Genomic DNA, 22629 nt, shown 5'->3' with positions numbered 1-22629 from the left:
ATTCATTCATTCTACAACTTAAATGCATTGTGGGAATGTAAACATTGCGAACGTTGCCATGTCGCTGTTTAATTGTGAGTCGAACTGAGACATTATACCCATCGAAAACATAAACGCAATGTTTCCAACAGTGATGTTAGCCGAATGAAGCAACTGGAAACCAAGAAACGAGGTGCTACGGAGTAGTTTACTGTAGGAGGCTGTACGAGGCGATGACAACTGACATGCATCGTGACGTCGGTTACCATGGCAGTGACGTCATTACAGTGTGACGTCATGCAAATATTGTACTACAGTACAAAACTCTTCCGCAACCTCTTTATGAAACCGGTTTCGGTTTTGAAACCAAAAACATAACATAAATACCTATTTTGTCAATTTAATGCATGTAAGACGTGGGTAATAAATAAAATACCACACTCGGTCTCATTACATACGAATTATAGGAAACTCGTGACCTTCCTATGTTATCTGACCTCGCTTTCGCTCGGTCAGATACCATAGGAAGGACACTCGTTTCGTATAATTCGTATGTAATGAGACCTCGTGTAGTATTCTCTATATATCACACGGGCAGTGGAAATGCAGTGATTATTTAAATGAAATTTGGATGTAAAATTAGCTTTTACAAAAAATTGTTTCAGATGGTCCAGCTCTCCGTTTGTGGAGATTGTTTAGTTTTTCCCTGTCAGCTGACTGTGCAATAATGGACTGCAGGGCTCATTGAAACTATACTTTCAGTAATGTATTACATGAATAAGAAATGTAAATACACAATGGAACTTTTTGGACCAGTAATTTTAAATGAAATGCAAGCATTTACTGTCAATTTCAACACATATTTACTTCATATTATAAGGTTAAAAATATTAAACAAAATGGTGCAACATCAACAAACAGCCAAGAAATGTGCAGCAATTAACAATTGTATTCTAACATTAACTAAGTTCACAACTCACTACCAAGGTATCACTATGGCAGTACAAAATAGAGTGGCACTACATATTCTAGGGTAATATGGTACAAGGGCAGTGATTATAGCAATAGAGACAGTGATAGTCACACTCAAAGCTGGTCTTCTAGATCAGGATGTAAGAGTTAACTCCCCTTACTTAAATCTATATTTTAGCATTCTCTTACATCAGAAGAGGGTTTATGATTCATTCCAGAACTCTGGACATACAGAGCACACCACATACTCTTTGTGTGTTAAGTTATTGTGGATGACATGAGGACTATTTAGTATTACTCGAGTCAACAAATCATGTATGGTAGAACAACAAACAAGTTGGGTTTCGACAGTGTCGTGGGTGATGGCTGGTGGTTTGTTTATTGGCATGCTTACTAGTGAGATAAAGTAAGGAAGAAAAAATGTTTCTTGTACGCAATAACATGTTTCCATTGTCAACCTGATGTAAGGAATAAAGCTTGTGTCATCAATATACAATGTGTCAGCTAGGGACAAAACAGTACTCTAACAAGGTCATAGTGTGATATTTCATTGACAGAAAGGCTGGTGAGGTGGATGTCACTGAGTGGGGAATATATATTGCTGCGAGTGTATTTTCCAGTATTGATACAGACAAGAAATGTATTGTTGCACGAAAACTTGAAATGCACCACTGCACTTTGTCCCCTAATGTGAAAAAAGTTATGTAGGGCAACAAGTTTGTTATGCTGGGTTAACAGTGATTTACCTGATGCAAAATGAACATTACACAGGTTTCATGTAGATTATTAACTGGCTTATCTTGAATGATTTGATGCTACTATTAGGGGTGAATTGGTACACCATGGTATTACTATTAGTAGAACTGCGGTATTTTGCCTTCAATCCAAAAATTCTTTATTTTTATACCGTCATTTCTATCAAGTCATAAAATGACAGTTTTGTTCTTTCAAAATAAAGATTTTGGTGTGTGTTTTTTTCATGTTATTAAATATCGCAATGTGTACCATACCGTGGTAAGAGTGTATTGTTTCACCCCTAGCTACTATCTATTGTAATATATGATGGCTGCATGACACGCATCTGAACAGCTAACTGCAGGAATGTCGAGTTGTGCCCTTCTTGTTTCAGGTCCTGCTCCTAAAGGCCCCTACATCCAACAACGTCGCCCAGAAATGACCCCACATGGAGGCCCCACCTCCTCATTTACCCCCAACCAGACCCTCATGTCAGGGTACACCCAGCAACAGATGACATCGCCCCCGATTCCACCAAACCCCCTCGCTAACGTCCCCATGACAAGCCAGAACGGCAGTCTGCGAGGTGGTCAGAGCGGTGTGGGGGTAAGTTGATTCCTCTTGAAGTAAAGGTGAACTGGAAACACGAGAAGTGATGTTCTGGAGTAGAGGAGGGTTAAAATAGTGTCGTGTGCTGGGTGGTGTCCTGTGATGTTCTGGAGTAGAGGAGGGTTGCAACAGTGTCATGTGTGCTGGGTGGTGTCCTGTGATGTTCTGGAGTAGAGGAGGGTTGCAACAGTGTCATGTGTGCTGGGTGGTGTCCTGTGATGTTCTGGAGTAGAGGAGGGTTGCAACAGTGTCATGTGTACTGGGTGGTGTCCTGTGATGTTCTGGAGTAGAGGAGGGTTGCAACAGTGTCATGTGTACTGGGTGGTGTCCTGTGATGTTCTGGAGTAGAGGAGGGTTGCAACAGTGTCATGTGTGCTGGGTGGTGTCCTGTGATGTTCTGGAGTAGAGGAGGGTTGCAACAGTGTCATGTGTACTGGGTGGTGTCCTGTGATGTTCTGGAGTAGAGGAGGGTTGCAACAGTGTCATGTGTGCTGGGTGGTGTCCTGTGATGTTCTGGAGTAGAGGAGGGTTGCAACAGTGTCATGTGTGCTGGATGGTGTCCTGTGATGTTCTGGAGTAGAGGAGGGTTGCAACAGTGTCGTAGAGGAGGGTGGTGTCCTGTGAGGTTCTGGAGTAGAGGAGGGTTGCAACAGTGTCATGTGTACTGGGTGGTGTCCTGTGATGTTCTGGAGTAGAGGAGGGTTGCAACAGTGTCATGTGTGCTGGGTGGTGTCCTGTGATGTTCTGGAGTAGAGGAGGGTTGCAACAGTGTCATGTGTGCTGGGTGGTGTCCTGTGAGGTTCTGGAGTAGAGGAGGGTTGCAACAGTGTCATGTGTGCTGGGTGGTGTCCTGTGATGTTCTGGAGTAGAGGAGGGTTGCAACAGTGTCATGTGTACTGGGTGGTGTCCTGTGATGTTCTGGAGTAGAGGAGGGTTGCAACAGTGTCATGTGTACTGGGTGGTGTCCTGTGATGTTCTGGAGTAGAGGAGGGTTGCAACAGTGTCATGTGTACTGGGTGTTGTCCTGTGATGTTCTTGAGCAGAGGAGGATTGCAACAGTGTCATGTGTGCTGGGTGTTGTCCTGTGATGTTCTGGAGTAGAGGAGGGTTGCAACAGTGTCATGTGTACTGGGTGGTGTCCTGTGATGTTCTGGAGTAGAGGAGGATTGCAACAGTGTCATGTGTACTGGGTGTTGTCCTGTGATGTTCTTGAGCAGAGGAGGATTGCAACAGTGTCATGTGTGCTGGGTGTTGTCCTGTGATGTTCTGGAGTAGAGGAGGGTTGCAACAGTGTCATGTGTACTGGGTGGTGTCCTGTGATGTCCTGTGTGAATCGATGGGTGGTCATGGTCACCATCCAAGGACTCTCCGCACTCATTGCTGCTTAATATTGTTCAGTCAAGGCTTGTTATGAGGCTTGATATCATGTTTACAGGGCGGTGTGACGCTGGTTGACCCCCAGAGTGGCCCTGCCCCCCAGCTGGAGTCCCTCACCCTGGAGGAACCCCAGTCTCTCTCCCCGTCGCAGCAGCAGGAAGGACAGTCCGCCTTGGCAAACACAAAAGAGAAAACCCCTATGTGTCTTATTAATGAGCTTGCCAGATATAATAAGGTTAGTGACCCCAAAATGTACCCACATTTCAACATGCTGCCATAAGCCATATTGAAATTAGACTTTCTATTTGTGGATGTTGGGTGTTGTGTACGAAATATAACTGTCATCTATTTATAGATATCAGAATTGTTTGTCCTTTAATAACAATATACCACTGTTAACAATTTAATTGTCAAGGATGGGCGTGTGTGTGTGTGTGTGTGTGTGTTGGTGTAGCCTAGGGGTTAAAGCGCGTTCGCTCGTCACTCTGAAGACCCTGGTTCGATTCTCCACATGGGTACAATGTGTGAAGCCCATTCCTGGTGTCCCCTGCTGTGATATTGCTGGAATATTGCAAAAAGCGGCGTAAAACTAAACTCACTCACTATTGTCAAGGGTGTGATGAAAAACACCTGATTTGTTTTGTAAGTCCCCAAGGTATATCGACACACTATTTTATTGACCTCAATATGTACACATGCATTTGGGTCTTGCTAAGTGTTTTCTCTGTACCGTATATTACCATAGATAAGCTGAATTTTGAGGACCAAAAAAAGCAGTCTGTAGAAGGGGTCGGCTTATCTATGGGTTACGCTTTCATCAAACTATTTTCTAGGGGTAAGAAAACAACATCGTATCACTTCGCGTGAACAAACAACAGAAGACGACTTTGTCATGTGTATTTGAGCTGGAAATAGCAATCAGCTGTGCACACGTTTCCCGGCGATTAAGTTCAAACATGCACAATAATATAATGGAATGAATTCTGATGCAGTCATTAGTAAAATATAATACAGAATACTATTATTTAACCCAAAGAAATATATCCTATCATTGTGTAATTTTAATTACAGTTTTTGCTCTATAAATGTAAAATATATATAATCAACACTAAGGTTATACGGACCCTCATGAACGTGGTAAGCGAAAGTTGTACGCACATGGAATGGGGTAAAATAAGCAAGCCATTTAAATTCACACATTTTTACTGATGTTCAGGGGTGGAAATAACTTAAAATTGCTAGTGTACTCTGGTACACAGGCACATATATAATCACTTGCCCTGATAATTTTTATCCCCCCCGGCATGTAATGCGGGGGATATAGTCGACGCCTCGTCTGTCTGTCTGTCCGTCCGTAATCATTTTGTTTCCAGAGCATAACTCAAAAACCGTTCAATATTTTTCAACAAAAATTGGTAGATATATCAAACAGAACCTAAGGTGGTGCTTTTTGCTATTTGCAGATTTTGGGAAGTTTTATTTTTCCCGGTTTCCATGGAAACGATTCGGACTTAGTCCCAAAAGGGAGGGGTGGGTTTTGTTTCCGGAGCATAAATCGAAAACTTCTTAATATCTTCCAGCAAAACCTGGCAGATATGTGAGGCAGATGCCAAAGTGGTGCCTTTTGCTATTTGCAGATTTTGGGCATTTTTATTTTTCCCGGTTTCCATAGAAACGATTAGGACTTAGTCCCAAAAGGGAGGGGTGGGCTTCATTTCCGGTGCACAACTCGAAAAGTGTTCAGTATCTTTCAACAGAACTTGGCAGATATATTAGGCAAATTTTGAAATGGTGCATTTTGCTATTTACATATTTTTGGCATTTATATTTCTCATGATTTCCATGGAAACGATTTGGACTTAGTTTTAAAAAAAGTCAGGCTGGACTTTAAGTAACTGTCAGATAATTTGTTCTTTCAAATATGTGGGGGCCGGGGGGATATGTCATCTTGTGATGACTTTTGTTCCACTATACCGTTCGTTTCCTTGTTGATTTTTTAAATAAACAACATAATTAACATTGGAAAGTCAACTGGACACCGGTACAGTGTGATATACAAATGTCCGACAGTAAAAAACACTGGACTCGGACGTTGGGCAAAGGGTTATTTCCACCCCTGATGTTACTGTAAACTAGCAGTCCATTGAAAACGAGGCGGTAATCAGTTCATGATTGTTGAGTGGGGTAAATTAAGCAAGCCAGTTGGTTGACATGTGACTGTCCAGCTACAATAAGTATGATATTTAGCGAAACAAAATATGTTATCCATTTTCTGTCAACTACACTTCATTTCGATGCGTGAGTAGATGCGATATGATTGTGAATTCTTTGAATAATGTGGACCAAAGTTATCATTATTGGTAACTGCCAGTTGTCTGTGTTTGCCGCGATTAGGACCCCATCGCGGGGGGTCGGCTTATGTACGAAACATACCATTTTGACACTGATTTTGAGGGTCAAGTTTCGGGGTGGCTTATCTACGGTAATATACGGTATATGATTTGGGAAGCAGTGTAACCCCAGGTAACAGTGTTCATGGTATGTATCCAGATCTTGCACCAGTACACGCTCGTCGATGAGCAAGGACCAGCTCACAAGAAGACTTTCTTTGTGAAACTCAAGTTAGGGGAGGAAGAGTACTCTGCGTCTGGTCCCAGCATCAAGAAGGCGCAACACTCCGCAGCTGCCATCGCCCTGGAGAAGACCAGCTTCACCCACCCTCCACCCAAACCCAATCGCACACCCAATATGGGCAGTATGACAGAAAGTAAGCACCTTCATGTACCATGGTCAGCTTGGCTTACAGGCACAATGTTGTTTGTCACTTACACAATGTTTGATGTGAAGGGATCTCTGGACGTGGCAGTTGGTCTAGGAACACAAGACAGATTGATTCCTATAGTTATTTTGTAGCAGTTGATCATCAGACTTATGTCAGCTTCATATGGGAGGAAAAAGGACTTCCACCAGCACATACTCGTACTGAGTCTAGTCAAATCTGGGATTCCATCTCACTGTCCTTGGTTCTGTTAAGTTAAAGGGACTCTATACATGGCCTCTCTTTAAGATTGATATACTTATGTATTTTCTTGTAATATATTGCATTCTCTTTGCGTTAGGCTATTGTATATAGCTTACTGAAATGTTTTTTGAGTTTGTGCATGGATTGTGATTGTTGTTTGATTGTACATTGTGAAATGTTTGACCTGGCGACTGTCCAGCCTCGCCTGCTACTCAATGTCCATTCCTACCATGTCACTTGGTGGATCTCGTTTCTACATTAACATTTCACTTTACACCGTAGGGAATTCCATGTTAGAAAAGGTGGTCCAACTCAGTCACTTGATTGATAATATGTATCCTGACATCAGGGATCATTGGTCACATTATTGATCACTTGATTGTCTAGTCCACACTTGATTATTTACAGTATCCGGTCATGTAGCTGGAAATGACAACATGGTACTGAATGTCTAAGCATTTATGGAGAGTACAGTCAAGTTTCACTTATTCGCAGATCATTGGATATGCACCATACAGCAGTGAAACTGATTTGCAGAACAGTTCTCCTTTTATTGAGTGAATATCATATCAAATAAGAATATTATTTAATCTTTGGTTTGATGTTTGTTGAAGCTGTTCACATTGGTGCATACTCGATGTTGCTGCCTGTATGTGGAGTGTCTGATTGCCATTGTAGTTCATTATACACATTCATCATGTATTATAGTGATCCGTGGCTGAAACTATTGTCTGCTTTGACCATTATTGCAAAAGATTTTCATGATGAGCAAAAGCTAATGTATGATAAATGCCGCTCAGTCGACTCTCGATTACCTGAGGACTTTCTGTATGAATGTGTGTATCTCCTACTCTCTGCCACTCTGGAAGTCAGTCTCTCTCATGCCCTTGAAGCTTGTTGGGCTGAAGTTATTCCAAAACTGTTCATTTACCATTTGACAATCTTTGTGTTGAGACTTGCTCCAGCTGTACAGTTATGAGGAGGAGACATAGTGACTTCCAGACGTTTCACAACTAAATCAAATTTATTTTTTGATGAGATTTTTCTTTGTGCGTGTCAGTTTGCTCGATAGCTGAAAAGGTTTTCTCAGTTTCTGCAGCTCGTTTATTGAGAACGTGCTTACCTCACTACTTGTGGAGTGTTATTATGTGTCAAAAATCTTAATTATCTCCCCTTTAGAGGAGTGCATTGTGGGAAAACCTGGCAGCTTCTGTTTGAATGGCAAGAAAGTTTTGTCCACCGTTGAATACTGTGGGAAGCTAGTCGAGAGTCCACTGTTTTTACAGCTAATAACATCACTCCAACAGTGGAACTGAACGCTCTGGCAATGAAGCGAGGAGAACCGGCTGTCTACAAACCCATTGAACCACGACACCCCCAGTTCTACTCTCCGCCAAACTTTGACTACAGAGGCATGTATAACCAGCGGTGAGTCTGTCTCTACTAGATCTGTTGTGCCTCAACCTTCATATGTCTGTATTGGTTGTCCTTTGTGTCTCTGCCAATTCCCAGTTTGTATTAGCTGTGTTGTATCAGTGAAAGTGGAGATGTTTCTACTGAGCTGTGGGGCGGTGGGGTAGCCTAATGGTTAAAGCGTTGGCTCGTCACGCCGAAGACCGGGTTCGAATCCCCACATGGGCACAATGCGTGAAGCCCATTTCTGGTGTCCCCCGCCGTGATGTTGCTGGAATATTGCTAAAAGCGGCGTAAAACCACACTCAGTCAGTCAGTCAGTCAACTGAGCTGTGAATGTGGAATTGTTTCCACTGAGCTGTGAATGTGGAAGGGTTTCCACTGAGCTGTGAATGTGGAGGTGTTTCTACTGAGCTGTGAATGTGGAGGTGTTTCCACTGAGCTGTGAATGTGGAGGTGTTTCTACTGAGCTGTGAATGTGGAGGTGTTTCCACTGAGCTGTGAATGTGGAGGTGTTTCTACTGAGCTGTGAATGTGGAAGGGTTTCTACTGAGCTGTGAACGTGGAGGTGTTTCTACTGAGCTGTGAATGTGGAAGGGTTTCTACTGAGCTGTGAACGTTGAGATGTTTTACTGAGCTGTGAACGTTGAGATGTTTTACTGAGCTGTGAATGTGGAAGGGTTTCTACTGAGCTGTGAACATTGAGATGTTAAACTGAGCTGTGAATGTGGAGGTGTTTCCACTGAGCTGTGAATGTGGAGGTGTTTCCACTGAGCTGTGAATGTGGAGGTGTTTCTACTGAGCTGTGAATGTGGAAGGGTTTCTACTGAGCTGTGAACGTTGAGATGTTTTACTGAGCTGTGAATGTGGAGGTGTTTCCACTGAGCTGTGAATGTGGAGGTGTTTCCACTGAGCTGTGAATGTGGAGGTGTTTCCACTGAGCTGTGAATGTGGAGGTGTTTCCACTGACCTGTGAATGTGGAAGGGTTTCTACTGAGCTGTGAACGTTGAGATGTTTTACTGAGCTGTGAATGTGGAGGTGTTTCCACTGAGCTGTGTATGTGGAGGTGTTTCCACTGAGCTGTGAATGTGGAGGTGTTTCCACTGAGCTGTGAATGTGGAGGTGTTTCCACTGACCTGTGAATGTGGAAGGGTTTCTACTGAGCTGTGAACGTTGAGATGTTTTACTGAGCTGTGAACGTTGAGATGTTTTACTGAGCTGTGAATGTGGAAGGGTTTCTACTGAGCTGTGAACGTTGAGATGTTTTACTGAGCTGTGAATGTGGAGGTGTTTCCACTGAGATGGGAATGTGGAGGTGTTTCTACTGAGGTGTGGAAGTGGAGGTGTTACTACTGAGCTGTGAATGTGGAGGTGTTTCTGCTTAGCTGGGAATGTGGAGGTGTTTCTGCTGAGCTGGGAGTGTGGAAGTGTTTCTACTGAGCTGTGAATGTGGAGGTGTTTCTGCTGAGCTGTGAATGTGGATGTGTTTCTGCTGAGCTGTGAATGTGGAGGTGTTTCTACTGAGCTGTGAATGTGGAGGTGTTTCTACTGAGCTGTGAGTTTGGGCACACAGACACATAGCTGCAGATGTTTGGAATGTGGAGGTTTGTACTGCTGTTGCCATAGCTGTGAATGTGGCTCTGCATTTCGAAACACTTATGCTACGTTCCCATGGCAGTTAACATGTTTCACTGCCTGTGCCACTCATGAAACTTATGATTATTGATTCCTTCCAGCTACCATTGTGGGCGAATGCCTCGCACCTTCTACGTGTCTCTCAAGGTTGGTCAGAAGGAGTTCATTGGCGATGGCCCAACGCGGCAGGCTGCACGCCACAGCGCTGCAACGAAAGCACTGCGCATTCTACGCAATATGAGTATGCCAGCTGACAACAAGGGAGAGAACAAGGAGGAGGTGGAGGAGGATGGTGAGTTGCAGGATTTTTGAGGAGGTGGACAGACAGATGGGAGGTTGGTGGCCCAGGAAAGGAGATGGGGTGGTTGTTGGACTTGGGAGGCGGGCAGGTACTTTGCTTAGATGTGATGGGCAGGTTGTTGGACTGGGGAGAGGTTGTCGTGGACTAGGGAGAGAAAGAGAAGAAAAAAAAAGGGGGGGGGGGGGAGTTCATGGACTAGGGAGGGAGTAATTTGTTGTGGACTGGGGGAAGGTTTTATTTCTAATAGCTACTTTCAAAATTCTTAATGTTTTGTTTTCAATGAAACTATTATGTCAACACAACTGAAACTTTTAAAGGTTGTTTTCAGATCAAGATCAGTTGAAATCTGAGATCAGTCTGGTACATGAAATTGCCCTCAAAAGAAATCTCCCAGTGGACTTTGAGGTAGGTGCCACAGACAGATAGGTTATTTTACCACTCTGTCAACAAGGGTTATTGGAAACATAGCACGGAGTCCAAGTTCTGAACACATTTGTGTTTCTAATATGGGTAAATAATGATGTGTAAATGATGTTGCTGTGCAGGTCACAGTTGATGCAGTCATGCTCACTGATTTAGTTGATCATAATATTGCTGAAATATTGTCTGGTGTGGCCTCAGAAACCAAAAAAACAAACACACTCATTCTTGCACCTTGACCACAATAATCAGCTAGATAGTTCTTTGTTTAGTGTAATGCCTCTTATCTTCATGAAACATTTAGATTGAGGGTACACAGCATTAAGTCTCTGGGTTGAAAATAGTATGTTTCAAATGGTATCCATGTGCAGGTGATCCGTGAGTCCGGGCCGCCCCACATGAAGACATTTGTCACCAAGTGCACTGTGGGGGAGTTCTTGACGGAGGCGGAGGGCAACAGCAAGAAGCTGTCCAAGAAGCGAGCTGCGGAGCTGATGCTGGAGGAGCTGAAGAAGCTACCGGCATTGCCAGCGACAACCATGAGGCCCAAGGTCAAGAATGCAGTCAACAAGAAGAAGAATAGAAATCTCATCAAGGTGATTGCTCTGATCGCATGTTCAACACCCTGCTGGTTTAGGTCCACACGTTGCAGTGCATAGGATAGAAACCTTGCATAGGATAGAAACCTTGCATATGATAGATACACTGAGAGCTGAAATGGATTTGCCAAAAGCATTCTCCTTCATCTTAAAGTTCTTTTGGTGATAAATGAGGGCTGTTGTAATGTTAAATGTGGGGAGAGTTACAAGCAAAACATTTTCATGGGAACCTCTCTTTTTGCCTTCTCTGCTGGCTCTATGTTTGGACAATATCTGTGTGTTTTACCTAGCAATTTGTATGATGTGTGACGCCACATCTGCTGATCACTGTTTCACTTACTGTTTAGCTTTATAACAGTTGACAGATTACACTAGTAGCTGTATGTCAGTCTCAGCATACATGATCCCAGATCATCATTCATCAGCCTCAGCGATATACTTTACCTTTAATGTTTCACCGATCTTGTCAAGCATCTATCCTGTCACATTTTCCTAACATGATGAAATACTGTTGGTTTCATTAGTTTTTGGTGTGATCGAGCATCAGGTATTCATAAACTGTACTATAGTTAGTGATCGAGCATCAGGTATTCATAAACTGTACTGTAGTTAGTGATCGAGCATCAGGTATTCATAAACTGTACTATAGTTAGTGATCGAGCATCAGGTATTCATAAACTGTACTATAGTTAGTGATTGAGCATCAGGTATTCATAAACTGTGCTATAGTTAGTGATCGAGCATCAGGTATTCATAAACTGTACTATAGTTAGTGCATAGAAATCCTGTGTCTCACTTTGTGCAACTGAGACTTGTATTGCTGTTGTGAGCTCATGCAGCATGTGACACTATTGAGACGAGGTGGAAAAAACTTAAAGGTTACCTGAAATTTTGAGAAGAATCATTTTGAATATGTATGCTCATTATGTCACTATCTGTTACTGTGTTCATGTACAAAGTTATGATCATGATCTTATATGATCTTTTCATGTACAACTCAACTATATGACCTACAATTTACCTACATATGTTGCATGAATAGACCAGGATGATGTGTTGTAGATGTATTACTGATAATAATGATTGTAGCCATCTTGGCCTCTGTGGGGCATGCTCGAAAGAGAGATAACTCCAACCCACTTGTCTGTCTCCTCAGTTATCGGACAGCCTGGTGCCTAGTGGTGGGAGCACATACGGCGCGGCGGTGGAGCGGACGGACGGCCTGCATGCTGGCCAGGTAGAGAGAGCTCTGCTGATTGGTCTATACAAACTTTAGTCTGTTGTAAGGCCAGTGGCCTGTGAACATGGTGCAGGAGGATGGTGACAAAAGTAAAGCACTGATTCAACCAGTATCCATTTACATGATTTTGAGCCGTTTTCTTATACTTATAATAGAAGAAAACAGAAATTTTCAGTGTGAAATACTGGACACAAAAGCAAAACTGATGAAACCGCAGCAATACATGTGACATAGGGACTCCATCTGTTTGTAGGCTGGTGTTGGCTGACTGATTCTTGGGCTTTTGTTTTGATTTGTTGATACTAATATGACACTAATAGTCAGTGGACATGGTGTTGGAGCCAGCCAGTTGGGAAAACATGGCTGTCATTTTGTTGTTCACAAAGACAGACTTCTTCCTCTCTGCTGCATGCTGGAGCACACTTGTGGCTGCCCCCAATATATGGCCACATTGTTAAGTACTCAAACACTTGGCATCTCTTGCTGGGATTTCCTGCATTTCATGGGCCTAAATAGAGATTATTAAGCAAACAAGTGCATTTGACAGTTCTTGAATTCCATAACAGCTTTTATTTGTTTAAGACTATTCCCGTTTATTGATATAATTGAAATTTCCTGTGACTTTAAAAAACAGAAAACATGTAACTTGGCCTCCTTGTTCAGCTCTTCATAAAAATGAATCAAACATTAAAGGTAACTAAAAAATGTCCCTGTGTTTTTTCCTGTTTAATATGTGCTGTTCCGGGGCTTAATTATGGTTTATGATTTGATTACAAAAGGGGTAATAGTTCATTATTAACCCTGGGGTTTTATAAACAAATTCCTGTATATTGCCCGAAGCAGTGTTACATCACTCACTCACTCACTCCACCAGAAGAAATGACTTTCAACTGGTCTGCAGCAACCCTTTCTTGCATTTCGAGCCTTCTAATGAGATGGGATGTTGAGACTCCGACGTGGTCGGTGCATAAAGGCATATCTCAATTGTGTGTGCAGAAAGCTCCTCATGATGTTAGTCACTGGATCCAGACTTAAATATTCACAGACTCCCATCATATAAGTCAAATACTGCTGAAAACTATTTTATAATAAAAGAAAGCATCAGAGATTACAAACATTCTCACCATATCTCACCATATTGTACAACTGAAGAATGTTTCATAACATCCTGTCTTTGGCCTACAGAATGGCTAATCCTTCATAACAAAATTTAAACCCTGAGACAGTTTGAACAGTGGACCCCACCTTGACTGAGTTACTGACCTGTGTGATGTTTGATTCCAAGGTTCAGAAGGCGGATCCCAGCTATGGCAGTGGCATCAACCCCATCAGTCGCCTCATCCAGATCATGCAGGCACAGAAGAAGAAGGAGCCAGTGTACTCCCTTGTGGCTGAACGAGGTCTCCCTAGACGCAGAGAGTTTGTCATGCAGGTCAGCCTCTACTCCAGTAATATGTCCATGTAGACAGTATTCTAGACAATCACAGATCCTTGTAGACAGTATTCTAGTATGGCGGACAGTCCATTTAGTCCAAGAGTGTCCCTGTATGTCACAGATCCATGTAGTCCCACAGTGTCCCTGTCAGTCATGGATCCATGTAGTCCCACAGTGTCCCTGTATGTCACGGATCCATGTAGTCCCACATTGTCCCTGTCACAGATCCATGTAGTCCCACAGTGTCCCTGTCAGTCACGGATCCATGTAGTCCCACAGTGTCCCTGTCAGTCACAGATCCATGTAGTCCCACAGTGTCCCTGTCAGTCATGGATCCATGTAGTCCCACAGTGTCCCTGTATGTCACGGATCCATGTAGTCCCACATTGTCCCTGTCACAGATCCATGTAGTCCCACAGTGTCCCTGTCAGTCACGGATCCATGTAGTCCCACAGTGTCCCTGTCAGTCACAGATCCATGTAGTCCCACAGTGTCCCTGTCTGTCACAGATCCATGTAGTCCCACAGTGTCCCTGTCTGTCACAGATCCATGTAGTCCCACAGTGTCCCTGTCAGTCATGGATCCATGTAGTCCCACAGTGTCCCTGTATGTCACAGATCCATGTAGTCCCACATTGTCCCTGTCAGTCCGGATCCATGTAGTCCCACAGTGTCCCTGTCAGTCACGGATCCATGTAGTCCCACAGTGTCCCTGTCAGTCACAGATCCATGTAGTCCCACAGTGTCCCTGTCTGTCACAGATCCATGTAGTCCCACAGTGTCCCTGTATGTCACAGATCCATGTAGTCCCACAGTGTCCCTGTCCGTCACGGATCCATGTAGTCCCACAGTGTCCCTGTCACAGATCCATGTAGTCCCACAGTGTCCCTGTCACAGATCCATGTAGTCCCACAGTGTCCCTGTCTGTCACGGATCCATGTAGTCCCACAGTGTCCCTGTCACAGATCCATGTAGTCCCACAGTGTCCCTGTCACAGATCCATGTAGTCCCACAGTGTCCCTGTCTGTCACAGATCCATGTTGTCCCACAGTGTCCCTGTCTGTCACAGATCCATGTAGTCCCACAGTGTCCCTGTCTGTCATGGATCCATGTAGTCCCACAGTGTCCCTGTATGTCACAGATCCATGAAGTCCCACATTGTCCCTGTCAGTCCGGATCCATGTAGTCCCACAGTGTCCCTGTCAGTCACGGATCCATGTAGTCCCACAGTGTCCCTGTCAGTCACAGATCCATGTAGTCCCACAGTGTCCCTGTCAGTCACGGATCCATGTAGTCCCACAGTGTCCCTGTCTGTCACGGATCCATGTAGTCCCACAGTGTCCCTGTCACAGATCCATGTAGTCCCACAGTGTCCCTGTCACAGATCCATGTAGTCCCACAGTGTCCCTGTCTGTCACAGATCCATGTAGTCCCACAGTGTCCCTGTCTGTCACAGATCCATGTAGTCCCACAGTGTCCCTGTCTGTCACAGATCCATGTAGTCTCACAGTGTCCCTGTCACAGATCCATGTAGTCCCACAGTGTCCCTGTCACAGATCCATATAGTCCCACAGTGTCCCTGTCACAGATCCATGTAGTCCCACAGTGTCCCTGTAAGTCACAGATCCATGTAGTCCCACAGTGTCCCTGTCACAGATCCATGTAGTCCCACAGTGTCCCCGTCAGTCACAGATCCATGTAGTCTCAGTGTCCCTGTCACAGATCCATGTAGTCCCACAGTGTCCCTGTCTGAGATCCATGTAGTCCCACAGTGTCCCTGTCACAGATCCATGTAGTCCCACAGTGTCCCTGTCACAGATCCATGTAGTCCCACAGTGTCCCCGTCAGTCATAGATCCATGTAGTGCCACAGTGTCCCTGTCACAGATCCATGTTGTCCCACAGTGTCCCTGCCACAGATCCATGTAGTCCCACAGTGTCCCCGTCAGTCACAGATCCATGTAGCCCCACAGTGTCCCCGTCAGTCACAGATCCATGTAGTCTCAGTGTCCCTGTCACAGATCCATGTGTCCCTATTTGTCAGTCATCAGTTCATTAATCAGAAAGATTCTCTCTGTTTCTTTTGATCCTGCACCCATACATGATTGAAATGTCAGTTATTGTTGCTATACCCATACCTATTCCTATACCTATAAATTTATTTACTGTTATTATTTTGTGCTAAAATATTTAGTGCCAATTGAGTCCCTTATTCTTGCAACCATTTATTTGACAAACCTGAGACTTACAGTTGGCATTGAAATTGTCTCTGTTATAAATAGTTGCTGTTGCATGATGTATATAGTTACCGTGCCATAATTTCTTGCTGCTGCTTGTAGATCTTCAATTTTCACATTGTTTCTTTACTGTGCAGGTCCAGGTGGAAGATCAGACATGTACTGGTGTCGGACCTAACAAGAAGTTGGCAAAGCGCAATGCAGCCGAGGCCATGCTACAGTTGCTTGGTTACAGTCGACCTTCTCCACAACCAGCTAAGTCGTCTATCAAGACATCCACAGGGCCTGATGTGAGTCCATCAAAGAGAGCACCTGTTGTCACATGTCCATACTTCAGTGGTGCATGTCACTAATCACCTGTATATACTGTCAGATCACAATGACACTTGATTACATGTCCATACTGTCAGATCACAATGACACTTGATTACATGTCCATACTGTCAGATCACAATGACACTTGATTACATGTCCATACTGTCAGATCACAATGACACTTGATTACATGTCCATACTGTCAGATCACAATAACACTTGATTACATGTCCATACTGTCAGATCACAATGACACTTGATTACATGTCCATACTGTCAGATCACAATAACACTTGATTACATGTCCATACTGTCAGATCACAATGTCACTTGATTACATGTCCATACTGTCAGATCACAATGTCACTTGATTACATGTCCATACTGTCAGATCACAATGACACTTGATTACATGTCCATACTGTCAGATCACAATGTCACTTGATTACATGTCCATACTGTCAGATCACAATGACACTTGATTACATGTCCATACTGTCAGATCACAATAACACTTGATTACATGTCCATACTGTCAGATCACATTGAAACTTGATTACATGTCCATACTGTCAGATCACAATGAAACTTGATTACATGTCCATACTGTCAGATCACAATGACACTTGATTACATGTCCATACTGTCAGATCACAATGTCACTTGATTACATGTCCATACTGTCAGATCACAATGACACTTGATTACATGTCCATACTGTCAGATCACAATGTCACTTGATTACATGTCCATACTGTCAGATCACAATGTCACTTGATTACATGTCCATACTGTCAGATCACAATGACACTTGATTACATGTCCATACTGTCAGATCACAATGACACTTGATTACATGTCCATACTGTCAGATCACAATGAAACTTGATTACATGTCCATACTGTCAGATCACAATGAAACTTGATTACATGTCCATACTGTCAGATCACAATGTCACTTGATTACATGTCCATACTGTCAGATCACAATGACACTTGATTACATGTCCATACTGTCAGATCACAATGAACACTTGATTACATGTCCATACTGTCAGATCACAATGTCACTTGATTACATGTCCATACTGTCAGATCACAATGACACTTGATTACATGTCCATACTGTCAGATCACAATGACACTTGATTACATGTCCATACTGTCAGATCACAATGACACTTGATTACATGTCCATACTGTCAGATCACAATGTCACTTGATTACATGTCCATACTGTCAGATCACAATGAAACTTGATTACATGTCCATACTGTCAGATCACAATGTCACTTGATTACATGTCCATACTGTCAGATCACAATGACACTTGATTACATGTCCATACTGTCAGATCACAATGACACTTGATTACATGTCCATACTGTCAGATCACAATGAAACTTGATTACATGTCCATACTGTCAGATCACAATGTCACTTGATTACATGTCCATACTGTCAGATCACAATGAAACTTGATTACATGTCCATACTGTCAGATCACAATGACACTTGATTACATGTCCATACTGTCAGATCACAATAACACTTGATTACATGTCCATACTGTCAGATCACAATGAAACTTGATTACATGTCCATACTGTCAGATCACAATGTCACTTGATTACATGTCCATACTGTCAGATCACAATGAAACTTGATTACATGTCCATACTGTCAGATCACAATGACACTTGATTACATGTCCATACTGTCAGATCACAATGAAACTTGATTACATGTCCATACTGTCAGATCACAATGTCACTTGATTACATGTCCATACTGTCAGATCACAATGAAACTTGATTACATGTCCATACTGTCAGATCACAATGAAACTTGATTACATGTCCATACTGTCAGATCACAATGAAACTTGATTACATGTCCATACTGTCAGATCACAATGAAACTTGATTACATGTCCATACTGTCAGATCACAATGAAACTTGATTACATGTCCATACTGTCAGATCACAATGAAACTTGATTACATGTCCATACTGTCAGATCACAATGAAACTTGATTACATATGTCCATACTGTCAGATCACAATGACACTTGATTACATGTCCATACTGTCAGATCACAATGAAACTTGATTACATGTCCATACTGTCAGATCACAATAACACTTGATTACATGTCCATACTGTCAGATCACAATGAAACTTGATTACATGTCAATACTGTCAGATCACAATAACACTTGATTACATGTCCATACTGTCAGATCACAATAACACTTGATTACATGTCCATACTGTCAGATCACAATGACACTTGATTACATGTCCATACTGTCAGATCACAATGTCACTTGATTACATGTCCATACTGTCAGATCACAATGAAACTTGATTACATGTCCATACTGTCAGATCACAATGTCACTTGATTACATGTCCATACTGTCAGATCACAATGTCACTTGATTACATGTCCATACTGTCAGATCACAATGTCACTTGATTACATGTCCATACTGTCAGATCACAATGAAACTTGATTACATGTCCATACTGTCAGATCACAATGAAACTTGATTACATGTCCATACTGTCAGATCACAATGAAACTTGATTACATGTCCATACTGTCAGATCACAATGAAACTTGATTACATGTCCATACTGTCAGATCACAATGAAACTTGATTACATGTCCATACTGTCAGATCACAATGAAACTTGATTACATGTCCATACTGTCAGATCACAATGAAACTTGATTACATGTCCATACTGTCAGATCACAATGACACTTGATTACATGTCCATACTGTCAGATCACAATGACACTTGATAATAAGTCCATACTGTCAGATCACAATGTCACTTGATTACATGTCCATACTGTCAGATCACAATAACACTTGATTACATGTCCATACTGTCAGATCACAATAACACTTGATAATATGTCCATACTGTCAGATCACAATAACACTTGATTACATGTCCATACTGTCAGATCACAATGACACTTGATAACATGTCCATACTGTCAGATCACAATGACACTTGATTACATGTCCATACTGTCAGATCACAATGTCACTTGATTACATGTCCATACTGTCAGATCACAATGAAACTTGATTACATGTCCATACTGTCAGATCACAATGACACTTGATTACATGTCCATACTGTCAGATCACAATGAAACTTGATTACATGTCCATACTGTCAGATCACAATGAAACTTGATTACATGTCCATACTGTCAGATCACAATGAAACTTGATTACATGTCCATACTGTCAGATCACAATGAAACTTGATTACATGTCCATACTGTCAGATCACAATGAAACTTGATTACATATCCATACTGTCAGATCACAATGACACTTGATTACATGTCCATACTGTCAGATCACAATAACACTTGATAATATGTCCATACTGTCAGATCACAATAACACTTGATTACATGTCCATACTGTCAGATCACAATGAAACTTGATTACATGTCCATACTGTCAGATCACAATGAAACTTGATTACATGTCCATACTGTCAGATCACAATGACACTTGATTACATGTCCATACTGTCAGATCACAATGACACTTGATAATATGTCCATACTGTCAGATCACAATGTCACTTGATTACATGTCCATACTGTCAGATCACAATGACACTTGATTACATGTCCATACTGTCAGATCACAATGACACTTGATAACATGTCCATACTGTCAGATCACAATGACACTTGATTACATGTCCATACTGTCAGATCACAATGACACTTGATTACATGTCCATACTGTCAGATCACAATGACACTTGATTACATGTCCATACTGTCAGATCACAATGACACTTGATTACATGTCCATACTGTCAGATCACAATGACACTTGATTACATGTCCATACTGTCAGATCACAATGTCACTTGATTACATGTCCATACTGTCAGATCACAATAACACTTGATTACATGTCCATACTGTCAGATCACAATAACACTTGATTACATGTCCATACTGTCAGATCACAATGTCACTTGATTACATGTCCATACTGTCAGATCACAATGACACTTGATTACATGTCCATACTGTCAGATCACAATGACACTTGATAACATGTCCATACTGTCAGATCACAATGTCACTTGATTACATGTCCATACTGTCAGATCACAATGACACTTGATTACAATGTCCATACTGTCCATACTGTCAGATCACAATGACACTTGATAACATGTCCATACTGTCAGATCACAATGAAACTTGATTACATGTCCATACTGTCAGATCACAATGTCACTTGATTACATGTCCATACTGTCAGATCACAATGACACTTGATTACATGTCCATACTGTCAGATCACAATGACACTTGATTACATGTCCATACTGTCAGGAAAGAAAGTCGCACAATCATTCATAGCCTGATCATTTGATACCCACTACTGTGTACGATTCAGTTGCCATGGATGATTGTTCATGTCAATAATTGAAATAGTTGCCTGCAGCATTCACGCTGATAATTTAAGTTGTTTTCATCTCTGTAGAGTTTGCTTGAGTCAAGAGAAGACCTAGCAGTAACCCAAATGTCTTTTTGTTCAAAGGTCGGGACTGGCGATAAGAAAGTTACATTTAGTGACAACAGCACAGATAATGGAGGTAAGGGTGTTGCACAGATATAGAAACTGGTTCCACCTTGATGTTATTATGGGCAGAAACTGTGGTATAGACTAGCAAGCAGTGATCTAAACACTCAGGCTCCCAGTACAGGGTTCGGTACTGATTATTATGGGCAGTGAGTCTGCATAATAGACTCCCACATTGGGTGAAATTTTTTTCAGTTTTTTTCTTTCAACCTTGACCTCTAAAATACAATACTAGCCTTGTGCTCCTATTTGGGAGAACTAACTAAGAATGTTTGTGTGTGGCATGCGTTGTGTTGACTGACTTGCTTTCCTTGCCATCGTCCATCATTATTTTCTTGTTACAATCATGAAGGCTGAAACATTTCAAGTTTGTTTATTTGCTTTCTGCTTATGTATTCTTGGGGTAATCTTGATAACAACTGCCCAAAATAATCTATTTGAGGAAGGATTTACATAATAGATGCTTTTCTTTTACAGTCCGTTGGGTTTCAAATGAGAACGATGAATGATTAAAAAACTTGAAATAGGGATAAGTGCACAAAGCATAAATAAGACGCATGGCCCTGAAACCTCTGTACCCAACAGGATCTGAAATCTGATGTTTTAAGATCGATCAAGGAAATATTTGTTGGGGCCGGGGGGATTAGTCATCTTCTGATGACTTGTTTAATCATTCATCATTCTCATTTGAACCCAAACGGACTATAGTAGGTCTGATGACATCCTCTGTTTCAGCTTCTCTGGGAGGCATCACGAAGACAGGTCGGCAGCTGGTTCCCGGGGCTGTTGCTTATTCCTCAAGCTGGCATGGGGCAAAGTTAGTTCCTTCTCTCTTCTTGATGTTACTGGACCAGAGTTACCTCCCTTACCTACACCCTTCTGACATAGACATGACCAGACTTGAGTTACCTCCCTTACCTACGATCTTCTCAAATGGACAAGACAAGACCAATGTTACCTCCATTAGTTACGATCTTCTGACATTGACATAACCAGACCAAAGTTACCTCCCTTACCTATGATCTCGTCATGTTGACATGACCAGACCAGAGTTACCTCCCATAACTGCAGTCTTCTCACATTGACTAGATCATAGTTACTCCCTCAGGCCTATGACCTTATGACATTAACTAGACACGAGTTACCCCCTTACCTATGTTCTCAGGATATGACTAGACCAGAAGGCTTTTTGTTTTTATTTAGTGTTTTATATTTAATTTCCTTGACTGATGTATTATCGTTGCATGTTTTAGGTTGCAATTGCATGATGTTTCAGGATTTCACATAACAAAAGATCTTACTATCATTCCTTGCTGTGGTCCAAACACTGATGACACTTTCAGTTGATTCCTGTTTAAAGCTGGTTTTCATTTTATTCTCCAAACGACTTGCTCTAAAATGTTGTTAATCATTCAGTTCATTTGCTTGTACTGATTTATTCAATCATTCTGTACCTTTGTGTAGGAAAGAATCCAGTAAGCTGATTTTTATCTATGATGTATTTATTTATTTATTTTTTCAACATTAGACCTCTGTTTAAGGATATTCTGAAAGTGTATTTTACATAATTTATGAATTACCTTCCCCACCGCTCCTGTGTGTGGTTTTGAACCCTGATCTTGGTTTCCAAATCAACAGATGACTTTAAGACCAAATTCCAGTCTCCAACAACAATTAAATATATATTTTTG

General features: G+C 42.0%; 1 protein-coding gene across 1 annotated transcript in view; it reads left to right on the top strand.

Annotated features, from left to right (window-relative positions):
* The window catches only part of LOC124288924 (double-stranded RNA-binding protein Staufen homolog), a 39070-nt gene that overhangs the window by 6774 nt on the left and 9667 nt on the right, over positions 1-22629 (top strand). Inside the window, exons 3-14 of the mRNA XM_046725515.1 lie at positions 2081-2292; positions 3731-3907; positions 6223-6439; positions 7981-8122; positions 9845-10035; positions 10373-10449; positions 10836-11060; positions 12220-12300; positions 13589-13735; positions 16111-16263; positions 20897-20951; positions 21674-21759. Coding sequence (XP_046581471.1) covers positions 2081-2292; positions 3731-3907; positions 6223-6439; positions 7981-8122; positions 9845-10035; positions 10373-10449; positions 10836-11060; positions 12220-12300; positions 13589-13735; positions 16111-16263; positions 20897-20951; positions 21674-21759 — 1763 coding nt within the window. The remainder of the gene's footprint in view (positions 1-2080; positions 2293-3730; positions 3908-6222; positions 6440-7980; positions 8123-9844; positions 10036-10372; positions 10450-10835; positions 11061-12219; positions 12301-13588; positions 13736-16110; positions 16264-20896; positions 20952-21673; positions 21760-22629) is intronic.

Source organism: Haliotis rubra, unplaced genomic scaffold (assembly GCF_003918875.1).
Source record: "Haliotis rubra isolate DU_JTF1 unplaced genomic scaffold, ASM391887v1 Scf43, whole genome shotgun sequence".
In the NCBI taxonomy this organism is placed as follows: Eukaryota; Metazoa; Mollusca; class Gastropoda; order Lepetellida; family Haliotidae; genus Haliotis; species Haliotis rubra.
This window is presented reverse-complemented; position numbering and strand designations above follow the sequence as displayed.